This window comes from Belonocnema kinseyi, chromosome 9 (assembly GCF_010883055.1).
Source record: "Belonocnema kinseyi isolate 2016_QV_RU_SX_M_011 chromosome 9, B_treatae_v1, whole genome shotgun sequence".
In the NCBI taxonomy this organism is placed as follows: Eukaryota; Metazoa; Arthropoda; class Insecta; order Hymenoptera; family Cynipidae; genus Belonocnema; species Belonocnema kinseyi.
Window position 1 is genome coordinate 38,461,845 of NC_046665.1, and position 12,071 is coordinate 38,473,915.

A 12,071-nucleotide genomic window follows, 5' to 3' on the forward strand; every position below is an offset into this window, starting at 1 on the left:
TGTAATTCGAACCCCTCATAAACTACAATCATAAAGTAAAGCTGAACCTTTTTTTTTGATTTGACATTAAAAAAGGTTCTCAAAGCACCCACGGCCCTGCCGATTACATTTTCATTGTCATAATCGCCCTTCGCGCTCTACTTTTAGGTTATGCAGGCTCTAATTTTTAAAAATGTGGGCTTATCGAAAAATTCGGCTAAAATAGTTTTAAAATATATTTGGTATCTAGTGAAAATTTTTGGATCTATGAAAACCATAATTTTTTCTATTTTTTGAAGATTTTCAAATTGTTGAAAAGTATATAACTTTTCTAATTTTCATCAAAATTAAAATTTTATTTAAGTAATTTGCAAATCTTTCACCCATCTATAAGAAACTTTAACAAAAATTGATAAAATTTCAACAACAAAAAATTCAAAAGTTTAAAAATGTACTTAATTTTTTAATTTTGGTTCGAAATATCTGATTAACGATTTTAGCCTTTATTTTGGGGACCTTCAGAAGTGTATCAAATGCGGACTTGATTGAACAAATTCTTCAAAAGTTAGCGTGGTTACAACATACAGATAACCATACATACAGACAGACCTACAGACAAACCTACAGACAGGCAACGACAAAATTTTATGATTTTCGGATTCTGTGCGCGCCGAAACGTAAAGATCAGTTAAAAACCAGTGATCGAAAATTTGGACGATTACATTACACTAACGTTTTTAATTTTCATCCAAATTAAAAATGTCATTTTTATAATTTGCATGTGTTTTTGTCAAGTATCGGAGACTTTGACAACATTTTCTGAAACTTGAAAAAAAATCGTCTAAAATGTTGAAAAAGCTCAAATTTTTTAAATTGTGTGCTAATCGAAAAATTCGGCTAGAGTAGTTTAAAATGTACGAGGTGTGTTCAAAAAGTAAGGTGACTTTTCAATTTTCGCGGGCTACGTACATTCAAGTTTTTAATTTTTTGTTTTATTGTGTTGGTATATTCGTCACGATCGTATGTTCACAGTTTTGACTATATAGCTTGTGTTGTTTTTCTGGCAGAGGCGTAAAAGGTTAGAAGGGTTTGGTGTGCTCGGCGATTTTCTTCTTTCGAAAAAAATGGAGCAAAGAGTTTGCATTAAATTTTGTGTGAAAAATGGAATCCAGTGCTCTAAAACTCTTGAAATGTTGACAGTTGCATACGGTGAGTCTACTCTGAGTAAGAAAAATGTGTATAAGTGGTACAAGCTGTTCCAAGAAGGCCGAGAGGATGTCGAAGACGAACCTTGCCCTGGACGTCCCAGCACGTCAACAACAGATGAAAACGTTCAAGCAGTGGAAGGAATGGTGTTAAAAAATCGCCGAATTACCATCAGAGAAGTTGCTGAAGATGGTGGCATATCGGTTGGCTCATGCCATGCTATCTTTTCGGACGTTTTGGGCATGAAACGTGTGTCAGCGAAATTTGTTCCAAAACTGCTTAATTTTGATCAAAAGATCCATCGCTCAGGAGATGTTGAATGAAGTCAATAATGATCCTGATTTTCTCAAAAGGTTTATAACTGGGGATGAATCGTGGGTATATGGTTATGACGTCGAAACTAAAGCCCAATCGTCTCATTGGAAGCATCCTGAGTCTCCAAGACCGAAAAAATCACGTCAAGTTCGGTCAATTGTGAAGGTTTTGCTCACTGTCTTCTTTGATTGCCGTGGCGTAGTGCATCAGGAATTCTTACCACAAGGTCGTACGGTCAATAAGGAGTATTACCTTCAAGTTATGCTCCGTTCGCGAGAGGCGATACGGAAAAAATGTCCAGAACTTTGGAAAAACAATTCGTGGCTTTTGCATCACGATAATGCACCTGCTCATTCATCGTTGCTTGTGAAAGATTTTCTGACCAAAAACAGCACCACAGTTATGTCTCAGCCTCCATATTCACCGAATTTGGCCCAAGTGACTTTTTTCTTTTCCTAAAACTGAAGAGACCCATGAAAGGACATCGATTTTCAACGATTGAGGAGATAAAAACTGCATCGCTGAAATAACTCAAGGCTATACCACAAAATGATTATCATAAGTGCTTCGATGATTGGAAAAAGCGTTGGCACAAGTGTATTATATCTGAGGGGGATTACTTTGAAGGGGACAACATAAATATTGAGGAATAAATGAATCTTTTTTGAGAAAACCATAAAGTCACCTTATTTTTTGAACACACCTCGTATTTGGTATCTACTGAAAATTTTGAATAAAATTTCTGGATTTATGAAAAAAAATAATTTTTTTTATTTTTTGAAAATTTTCGAAAAGTATATAACTTTTTAAATTTTCATGAAAATTAAACATTTTATTTGGATAGTTTGCAAGTTTTTTACCCACCTATAAGAAACTTTGACAACAATTTATAAGATTTCAAAAAAAAAACATATTTCAAAATTTTGAAAATGCTATCAATTTTTTATTTTGGTTCGAAATATCTGATTAATGAATTTATCCTTTATTTTGGGGATTTTCAGAAGTGTATCAAATACGGACTCGATTGGACAAATTCTTCAAACGTTAGCGTGGCTACATCATTCAGGTAACCACACATACATACAGACACACAGATGAACAGACAGACACCGATGAAATTTTATGTTTTTCGGATTCTGTGAGTGTCGAAACGTAAAGATCAGTCAAAAACCAGAGATTGAAAATTTGGACGATTACATTACATTCTCAGGAATGAGAATGTAAAACCAACACTTTTCATGTAAAATGGGTATATCAAACATAAATCATACATTTTTCCAAAAAATAGTTTCCATTGTAAAGCTAGTATTAGTATTATGAAATAGGATACAACTTAAGGATGAATTTTGCAAAGTATGAGGAGAGAAAATGTCATCAACTCTTCTTACTTAAGTACCCAGAGATAGCCTAAAAGAATGAATGAGCAGAATCTGGTAGACCAAAAAGGCTGAATATCCGTAAAAAGATTGCTTTCGCCTGTTGAAATAGCCGCCATCAAAATGGAAATGGAACAACAGCTTTCTATTGATGAACTTCGCTAGAAAGATGTGGACAACGACGAATTGATTGAAGCTAAAGGCATAGGTGCTAGGGACAATGTGTATCAAATACCGCATCCGCTAGAAAAACATTTGGAAATAAATAACGATGATGTGAACAGTGGAATCCCAGAAATACTACATCACTTTGAGTGGAATTTTGATCATGTTTTACCAGAGTTTAGACATTTAGAATCAGCACAAAGACATTCTCTGCCCAAAGATAAGAATCACAAATGGTTTGCGTGCACTAATAGAACAGCTGAACAGCAAGATTTGGCCTATGCATTTGAATACAACACAAACTGCGTTAGAGGTGCAAACTCTTTCATATTGTGCAGCTGTGGCATCCGTTAGAACGTCGGGCCGCAGAACTTGGCCTCGAATTGTACCAAGAAGGAATCGCGATCCACCATGGAAGATCAAATTGGATATAGATATTAGCAAAGCAAGGTGCAAATTGGGTCGATTGACTCAATATGAGAAAGGAAATAGAACTAGAAAGCTGATACACTACGACCACGTTAATAAAATTATCCACCCTCGGTTCGTCGAGGCATTGACAGCAGCAATATTGAATGAGATTATATACTCACAACGGCAGAGAAGTATTTCGAAGTATTTCAATTGGAAAACATAACTAACTACTGAAAAACGATCAAAATCCTTCTGAATTTAGACGGATAGCTTGTCTTCAAAACATTTATAGATGCCTTCCAGCTATCAATGTAGATAAGGCATATTTTCGATAGGACGAGAATGACATCCTAACAGAGGAACAAAAAGGATGTTCTAAAAACTCGCGGAGCAGTAAATGCCTAGTCGCCACAGACGCTGTTGCCATGAAGTAAGCTCGTAAACATAAAATAAACTTGCATGTGGCATACATTATTAAAATAAAATAATTATATTTTAACACATGTTAAAGTCTCCGTTTCTTTAACACATTTTTTTGTAATTTAATCAAATATAACTTAAAATGAAAAAAAATCATTTTAAATTAAAGAACCTCTTTTCTGAGTGTTCAGACTAATTTCGTTCTCAGTATTAAATAATTTTCAACAAGCTGATTCAGTTTTTATATATTTTTTCTTATGCATGTTATTTTTAAAGAGAAGTGTTTTGTTAATAAGTTAAATGGTATAATAACCGCAGCATGTGATCTTTGAATGGCTAACTCCTAAACGTTTTATGTAAGGGTACAAAGACTTTCGCCAGGCACTTTCACTTGAGGCCCAGCCGGCAGCTTTTATGACTTGAAGGCACTCAGCATCCCGTTCACTTGACTTACATTTTACAACGAGCGACCATATGAGAACCATTTTGACTTTCATTTTTCTCTGGGCCCAGCCTTCGTTTTACAGAGTCGAGGGACCAACAATAAATCAGGTTGCTTGTCCCAATTACCGGCCCTCGTCGTTTTTCTCCGCCCACTTTTGTTTCTTTTTATATCCCTTTTTTCTATCTTTTCATCTACCTCGTAGTCATCATAATTTACATTATGTCAAGGTCCTTTCTTAAATCTGAAGTGCATTTAAATGAATTACATCTGTCAAAAAATGTCGTCGGAATGGCCGAAAACATCCTATGTTAGGACTAATAACGTTATAAATATGGGTAATTTCCAAAATAGGCCCTACAAAACGTTTATTAGTAGACGTTTTTCGAACGTTATTGATTTGGCTTGACATAGAATGTTTTTACGACGTTCTAATGGCGCTTTTTGACCACAACGTCTAAAAAACATTTTTATAGGATTATAGTATATGGAAAATACACAGAATAATTTTTTTCGTCAAATTTACCAATACAGTCATATTTTACTCATAAATATGCAAATTTTTCATATATTACAATTTTCTTTAATATTAATTGGATAATATATATTGAGTGCCCTTTAAAAAATTATTAACATTCAAAGTATTGATTCCAGAGAACAATGAAATTGATAGAATTGTGCGTATTTATGCAAGGAATATGATTGAATCCGTAAATTTGATTTAAAAAAATGATTTAATGCATTTTCCATATTGTTGGCCATATATTAGGATTATTGGGGTTTATAAATTATTTGAAATTATAAAAGAAATCACGAAGAATCCAGATACTTATATTAGTATGAGCTATCTCTAATTATTTGACGAATGATGAACACGGGCCACAGAATTAACGCAAATAAAACATAAATTATGGTGTTTGAATGAAAGGGTGAGAAAACAATGTTCTACATTGCCATACATTATGAGAGAATAGAACAAGTTGATGATTACGGATATCTTAGTATCTTATTCACCAGTGATGGAAAGATAGATGAGGAGTTAGATAGGCGTATAAACGAGGATAAGAAGTTAAAAGGACAATACATAATTCTATATTTATACCAACTGTGCTGTACGGTAGCGAGACCTGTATAAAAATTGCGACTCGGTTTTGGTAGCGTACAATTAATGTTCTTCTGTGATTACGAAAATATTAAATTGGAAATTAATTGTTCACAATGTGTAAACTAACAAAAAGAAATGTTCAATTAGTATCAAAAATATTTTATTTATTATTTTTGAATCGCATTGCAGAACTCTAATTGCAATTATACACATTTTTACACAATGTAATTGAACTTTTATATACTTCTACACTTATATTTTTTTCTGCATATCTCACTTTTCGAGCAATTATTGTCATTAGGATAAATTACTTTCACGAGTGTCATCCTGAAAATTCATAACTTCACTTTCGCCTTCTGCATTGTTACTTTCGTCGACTATTTTCGATTCCTAAGTGTGTGTTTTTTTTTTTCAATCGGTAACATGTGCTCCTTATTTGGTTCAACGCGCTTTTTCCATGATTCTGTAAATAATGACAAAATAGCCAATAATAAAATACTTATAATCATCAACCTCACAAAACTTCAAACTTTTGGAGCATAACGCTATCAAACATTGGTTACATTGGCATGGAAACGGTACTGCGTATCTACCCGTCAGGGTCTGAATTTATTGTATAAATAAAGATTCCTGTGATTATAATTAAAACATTTATTTTGATAGATATTAAAAAATTTAGGGAAATACCTTTCGTATTTGAGTAGTCCCTGTCTAAATTCTAAGTTAGGACCTTTTTAAAGTTTCCTATAATTGTCTAGAAGGCAAGCAGAGATAACCCTACCAACCTCTGACAAGAGCCTGCATAAAATTTACCAGTCAAGTTACTCTTTATAACACCTGACCAGTTTCCTCTTTAAAGCAGGCAATATTATGGCATTTTCTACACGGGGACCTGGAACTAAGCAGAAAATGATAAGAATAAAATTAACGCGATCGACATGAAATTTCTGCGCATAATATGTGGGAAAATACTGATATGCAAAGTGAGTTCCAAGATAATCCTAAAAAAATGTGGTGCAGAAGAGAAACTAATTAAAATATGGGAAAAAATCGGTCGAGATAATTCGGACATGTTAAGAGAATGAAAGATGAATGACTAATGAAAGAAGTGTATCGAGGTAAAGTAAATGGCAGTGAGCCCAGAGGCAGATCCCGGAAAGAATGTTTAGAATTAGAAGACAAATAAGAAGGTTCAATGAAAAAATGCATGGACGTGAAGGAAGCTAGAGAGGTATACCAAGAAAACAGTGGCGACAAATAGTTTATAAAATGAGTGCCAGTGAAGCTAAAGACGCCTGAAACAAAAAGCCTTGTATACTACTGGGCTCGAGTAGGGAGTTTCAAATGACGACTTTGTAAGGCTCTTCCATTGGGGTGATTGCTAGAGAGATTGCTCAGCAACCTGGGTCGGAGCAGTGTTGCGGAACGAACGTGTTATTTAAATAAATAAAACGGGAGTTCTAGATCAATCTAAAAATATATACCCCTTCCTCCATTACCCCTTCCTCCATTACCCCTTCCTCCATTACCCCTTCCTCCTTCCACATTACTTCCTTCCTAAACGAGTGAGCCACGCTTACCTCGTAAGGGAAATTTCTTAATGGTATAATAATATTCTGTATTAAAATGTTTAATCCCGTCTGAGGAGCATGAAATGCATTTCAATTTGTCCCAAATGTATACAGTAATCTTTTTTCACAAAGTAGTGTAGATATGGAGGAAGAACAATAATTAATTCAAAAAAGTGCATTTTCTTGTGAGCGATAATAGAAATCTGGATTTTATAAATGCTTTGCAAGTATTATAAGACAGGACATTTAGTGGCATGTTTTGTAAAAGTAAAAGAATACAAAAAATGTTAAATATAGTTTTGGCCATGTAAAAATTGCATAATTTTTTTACGTAAACCTTCACGTAATAGAATCATTACGATTGTATTATCACTGTTGTCCTAAAATTGGTGTTGTTTTTAAAATAAGAATAATTTCGTAACATTCCATGCCTTGAAAAGGGCACGTAACAACATGATGCCAGAGACTAAAGTGTAGGCCTTTAGATTATATTTTTGATACGTATCTTTTAAGTTTTATCTAGGAAATGTCTAAAAGTCATAGTATAATCAACTGAACATTGCTATTTTTGCAATTATACGTAGGAGATAAAAATTGATGCCCAAAAATATTCACCATTTTTTATTAGTATCAATTGAAAAAGAATGCCACTAAATATTCTATTTTACATTTTCTTATCAGAGGAAGTACAAAAGTTGGCCAAGGTTATTCCACTTTTGCGCGTTGAACGAGTAATTAAATTACATATTTCACTAAGGTCAACATTAGGCCGTGTTTTCTACAAGATAAACTCTATAAATATAGTAAACTATCACCAAGAGAAAGGATTGCTCGAATCGAGAAAAATTTTCAGACAAAGTATCCTCTACAGTTGAATACCACGAAAGATATTTCTATGGTCAACTAAATGTCGCGACTCTTAAATTCCAATTAAATTGCTCTTCTGGAAGTGAGATGTGCAATTTATTGAAAGATCAAATCTTTTGATTAGATACTTAATCAGTTGCCATTTAAGTGAGGAATTTCATGAGTGGATGATCTTTTGTGAACTTTCGTGCACGAAGAATATACTACTTCCTCATCAATTTTACAATTCTGTGGTTTATGTATTTTTATTTCTTTATAATAGAGGAACTAGGAATATTATTTAATAACTTTTTTGCGAATTATAACGAAGTTTGTCATCTGAAAATACATATAAAAAGTAGTTATTGAAGAAGCAGCGGAAAAAGAAATAGAAAATATTTTTCTAGTAGAATACAATGAGCAGAGAGCCAAGAAATTTTATAAATGAAGTTTGAAGAAAAAGATGTGGTGGAAAGAGAAAAGTCGAAAACCGAAAGGCGTAAAAATATAAAACCTCAAATAGGAGGACCAAAAATAAAATTTTAAACTAAATTCCAAACCTTATGTCTCAAAGCGTAAACCTTAAAAATGTAAGGTCCAGATACGACTGACAAACACTCGGACGAAAGTATAATGGATTCGCTTTATATTGAACTCATAAAATAATAGTTTGCGGAAAATATTTTGTCATTTAAGATAGAAAAAATGAGGCCTCTCCATTGAGGACTAATTGCATATCTGTTAAAGAATAATTGAGATGAAAATTAATGCTATAATTTCAAATAAAATATGTATTTCAAATATGCTTATTTTTAGAGAAAATCATAAAATTATTTTAAGTGCGGAATTTCTCAGTAGATTTAACACAGATTCGTCAGCGTTGGATTGTGATTAATCGCTCGAGAAATCAACACGGCAGGGGGATTGAACATTTAATTGAACAGCTCTATTATTTTATATTTTTTTCTTGACAAAATCGGGCTGCATCTGTACGCCATTTTCGTTCAATAAATTTAAAGAGACAGAACACCTCGGTGATTCAACCGAAAGACTTGAGCAATGAGCTCGACAGTGTCTTTGTATCTTGAAAAAGGAAAGTGCCCCTATCAGGAAAAAAGCAATCTTGCCTAATTCGATCAACATGATGCTGAAATCTCAAGTCGTTGATCTTTTGTATCTATTATTTTTAAAATAATTGATAAAATCAAGAAAAATATACTGATTTTTAACTGCAACTAATTTTGGAAAAGATACTCAAAACTGTTTTAGAAAAAAATGGTTCATGTTGAAATTATTCATTTAACAATTGTTACTTGGCTTTTTGTGTAATTAATTTCGCTTCGGGAAAAAGTCGTGGTTACGTTCACTGCAACTTCAGTACGTATAGATGTATAGCGCGACGTATTTGTACCGAAATTTCAGTAGAAATAGACGATTTTTTTACACGTAGAAACTGCCTTAGAAAAAAGTTTCGTTTCTTATTCAGTATTAAAACATTTTTAACTACTCTGTTTAGTTGATTATTATTAAAATTAAAATTATATCAGAAAAAATTGGTTATAAAAGTAAGTTAGTAAAATTAGCTTTGATCTTCAGGATAGGAGAAGATTTTCAGCCTCTAGCTATAACGGGAACTAAAACACCAAAATATAAAGAACTTTTTTTTAATAATTAATTTTAATCTGAACGAATTCAATTTCATGAAATTAGAACTATCAAGTGAACATTACATATACCTATACATTACAAAAAAATGTTTTTTTTGTTGTTGTAAATGAACAAGAACATATAATAGTTGTAAACGTTGTGTGCTTCATCATTATTTGCAGTTTTTTATTCAATATATTTTAAATAACAAATAAAGTGAGGGTAAAAGTATCTTCATTGACGAGTTAAATTATATGTTTCAAAATAATCGAATTTTCAAAAACTTCTATCTTTCGGGTTATAATTTTCTTAACCCAGAAGTGCGTTCAACGTTAAAAAATGTGAAAATGTAAAAGTTAAAAAATGTGAAAAGTTAAAAATGTGAAAATCGATTTATTAAACTGTAATTTAATTAAAATTATTCAACTTAAGCTAAATGCTTACATTTTATACGAATAATTCATCCCGTTTATTTTATATTTATGCAGGATGCTTGTGTTTTCAGAGGAAATGTAATTTTCCAAAGTTATGGCACCGTGAGTGCGTCATTATTCTTAAGACAGATTTTACCTACTATTTTAAATTATTATTATTATCGTTGTGATATAAAGTTGAGACAGCGAGAGAAATGCTCTTAAATTACCAGGAAATGGTGGTAATTTGGATGCAAATTGCTCCTTGAAGAAAGAAGTATATCCACTATATTGTAACACTGCATAGAAACGTGAAAGCAGTAGACTCGTAAAAATCACATATTAATGGAATGAAAGTTCTATTTAAATCTTGGTAAACAGTTATTTAATGAATGTAACAAGTATCATGAACTTCTAGGCACGTGCATGTATTGTAAAATATAGTACGAGTCCTGAATTTATATTTTTCGAGAGTTGACAAGCGTGTTGAACTGAGAATTTCGTAAAAGAAATGAGCACAAACATTGAAATCGTAGGTCAATTAAATTAGCTTACAATAGAATTTATAAACAAAAGATTTTTCAAAAGTTTAATATACTAGAAATTAAAGATATTACTTAGAATTTTGCATATGCATTTATAGCCTTTAGGATGGAAGTAGTAAAAACTAGCCCTAGTCTGACACAAAAATGGTAGAGGATATACAGTGGTAAGACGTAAGACAATATAATATTTTATGTACATAATTATGGTCCAACCCTATAAAAACAGAAGAAAGTTGCAGTTAAATTTAATTCATTTACATTTTTATTTTCACTGTCTTCAAATTATTTCAAAAAATCTGAAAGAAAGGTAAATACTTAGCATGTGCAATAATTTTTTTTTATTTTTGAAATATTTGACGAATTAATCGGTCAAAGTTAATGAGACAATTTAAATATAATTATTTTGCAGTTAATTTGGAATCGTTCTAGGTTTATTATGTCACCGATAATATGATTCAAGAATTTTTTCTCCCTTGTTTGGACTGAAAGTCAAAGATTCTTCTAGAACTAGATTTCGATTTCGAAAGTGGAAAGGGGAAGTCTAAGCAAAGTGGATGATTTTTTCTCTCGCACTTGTTTCAGAACATTCTCGAACTTTCTGCTGTACAAGAAAATATTTCAGAAGAACATTGTATGAGATTTGTTCATTATTAGTAATTTTTTCGTATAAATTCATGACAATTTAAAGATATAAAACATAAATCATATATATATTCATGTTACATATAATAACTTGAAATTGAATATTAAATTTTCGAAACATGTTGGAATTGCTCCGAGTTCTGAATAATTAATATGGAAATTACTGATAAAAGATAATCTTCTCCCAAAGGATCCACACTTTCCTACTAAAAATATAATAAACGATATTTTCAATTATTAAATGAGAAATTCACTACAGAAATTGGGTAATAAAATGTATTTCACTGAAATGGGCTTCTTCTGTTTCATAAGTGAGAGAGAAAGGGATCGGAGAAACGGGAGCAAGTAATATTATAATCGAGTAACTGGATTTCCCCGAGAGGATCACTGGTGCTTACAGAGTTAGGCATGAGTTTCACACGTATGAAGTTATGAATTTCCACACACTTTTACACTTGAGTCGCACTTTTTTTCGGCTTTAAAATCGAAATTCCTAAGAAAATGGAATTTCTGATCGCTGATTGGATGCCTCGGTAAGGATGTATCCTTATTTCGCGGGGATGATTTTCAAGTACGTACCGGCGAGAAGGATGGCGGCGAACACGACGTATGTCCTCATGGCAAGGTAAAAGTAGTACTTTGTTCGCTAAACTAATACCGGCTTAAATCTGTGAGAGAAATTAAAAAACTTTAACGTGAAAAAAAGAAAGTACTTGATAGACGTTACTATATCCCCTTGCAAGGAGAATTCTGTGTTGTCTCCTTGCCGGTTCCCACCTTTATATAAGTCATTAGTCACGTGTTTGTCCCCTCCAATTCCGTCCAGTTCCGAAGAGGTACTGTTGTAGGCCCAAGCACTCTTCTCTCTTTTCACCAGGTCCTTGTCTCACTGGCTCTTTCTTTTTCTCTCTTTCTTTCTTAACATTTCTTTGATTTTTCTCCCGTCCCCCTCTTTCTCTTTCTCTTTAGATTACAAGAGAGGCTT

At 32.6% G+C, this 12,071-nt stretch overlaps 1 protein-coding gene across 2 annotated transcripts in view; it reads right to left on the reverse strand.

Annotated features, from left to right (window-relative positions):
* Positions 1–11,845, reverse strand: part of LOC117179447 (protein obstructor-E) — a 32,627-nt gene extending 20,782 nt beyond the window's left edge. Inside the window, exon 1 of one of the 2 annotated variants that reach the window (XM_033371270.1) lies at positions 11,666–11,845. In XM_033371270.1, the coding sequence (XP_033227161.1) occupies positions 11,666–11,705 (40 nt within the window). In that variant the 5' untranslated portion in view covers positions 11,706–11,845. The remainder of the gene's footprint in view (positions 1–11,665) is intronic. The other variant, XM_033371269.1, reaches the window with a different exon arrangement.
* Positions 11,846–12,071: the final 226 nt, after the last annotated feature.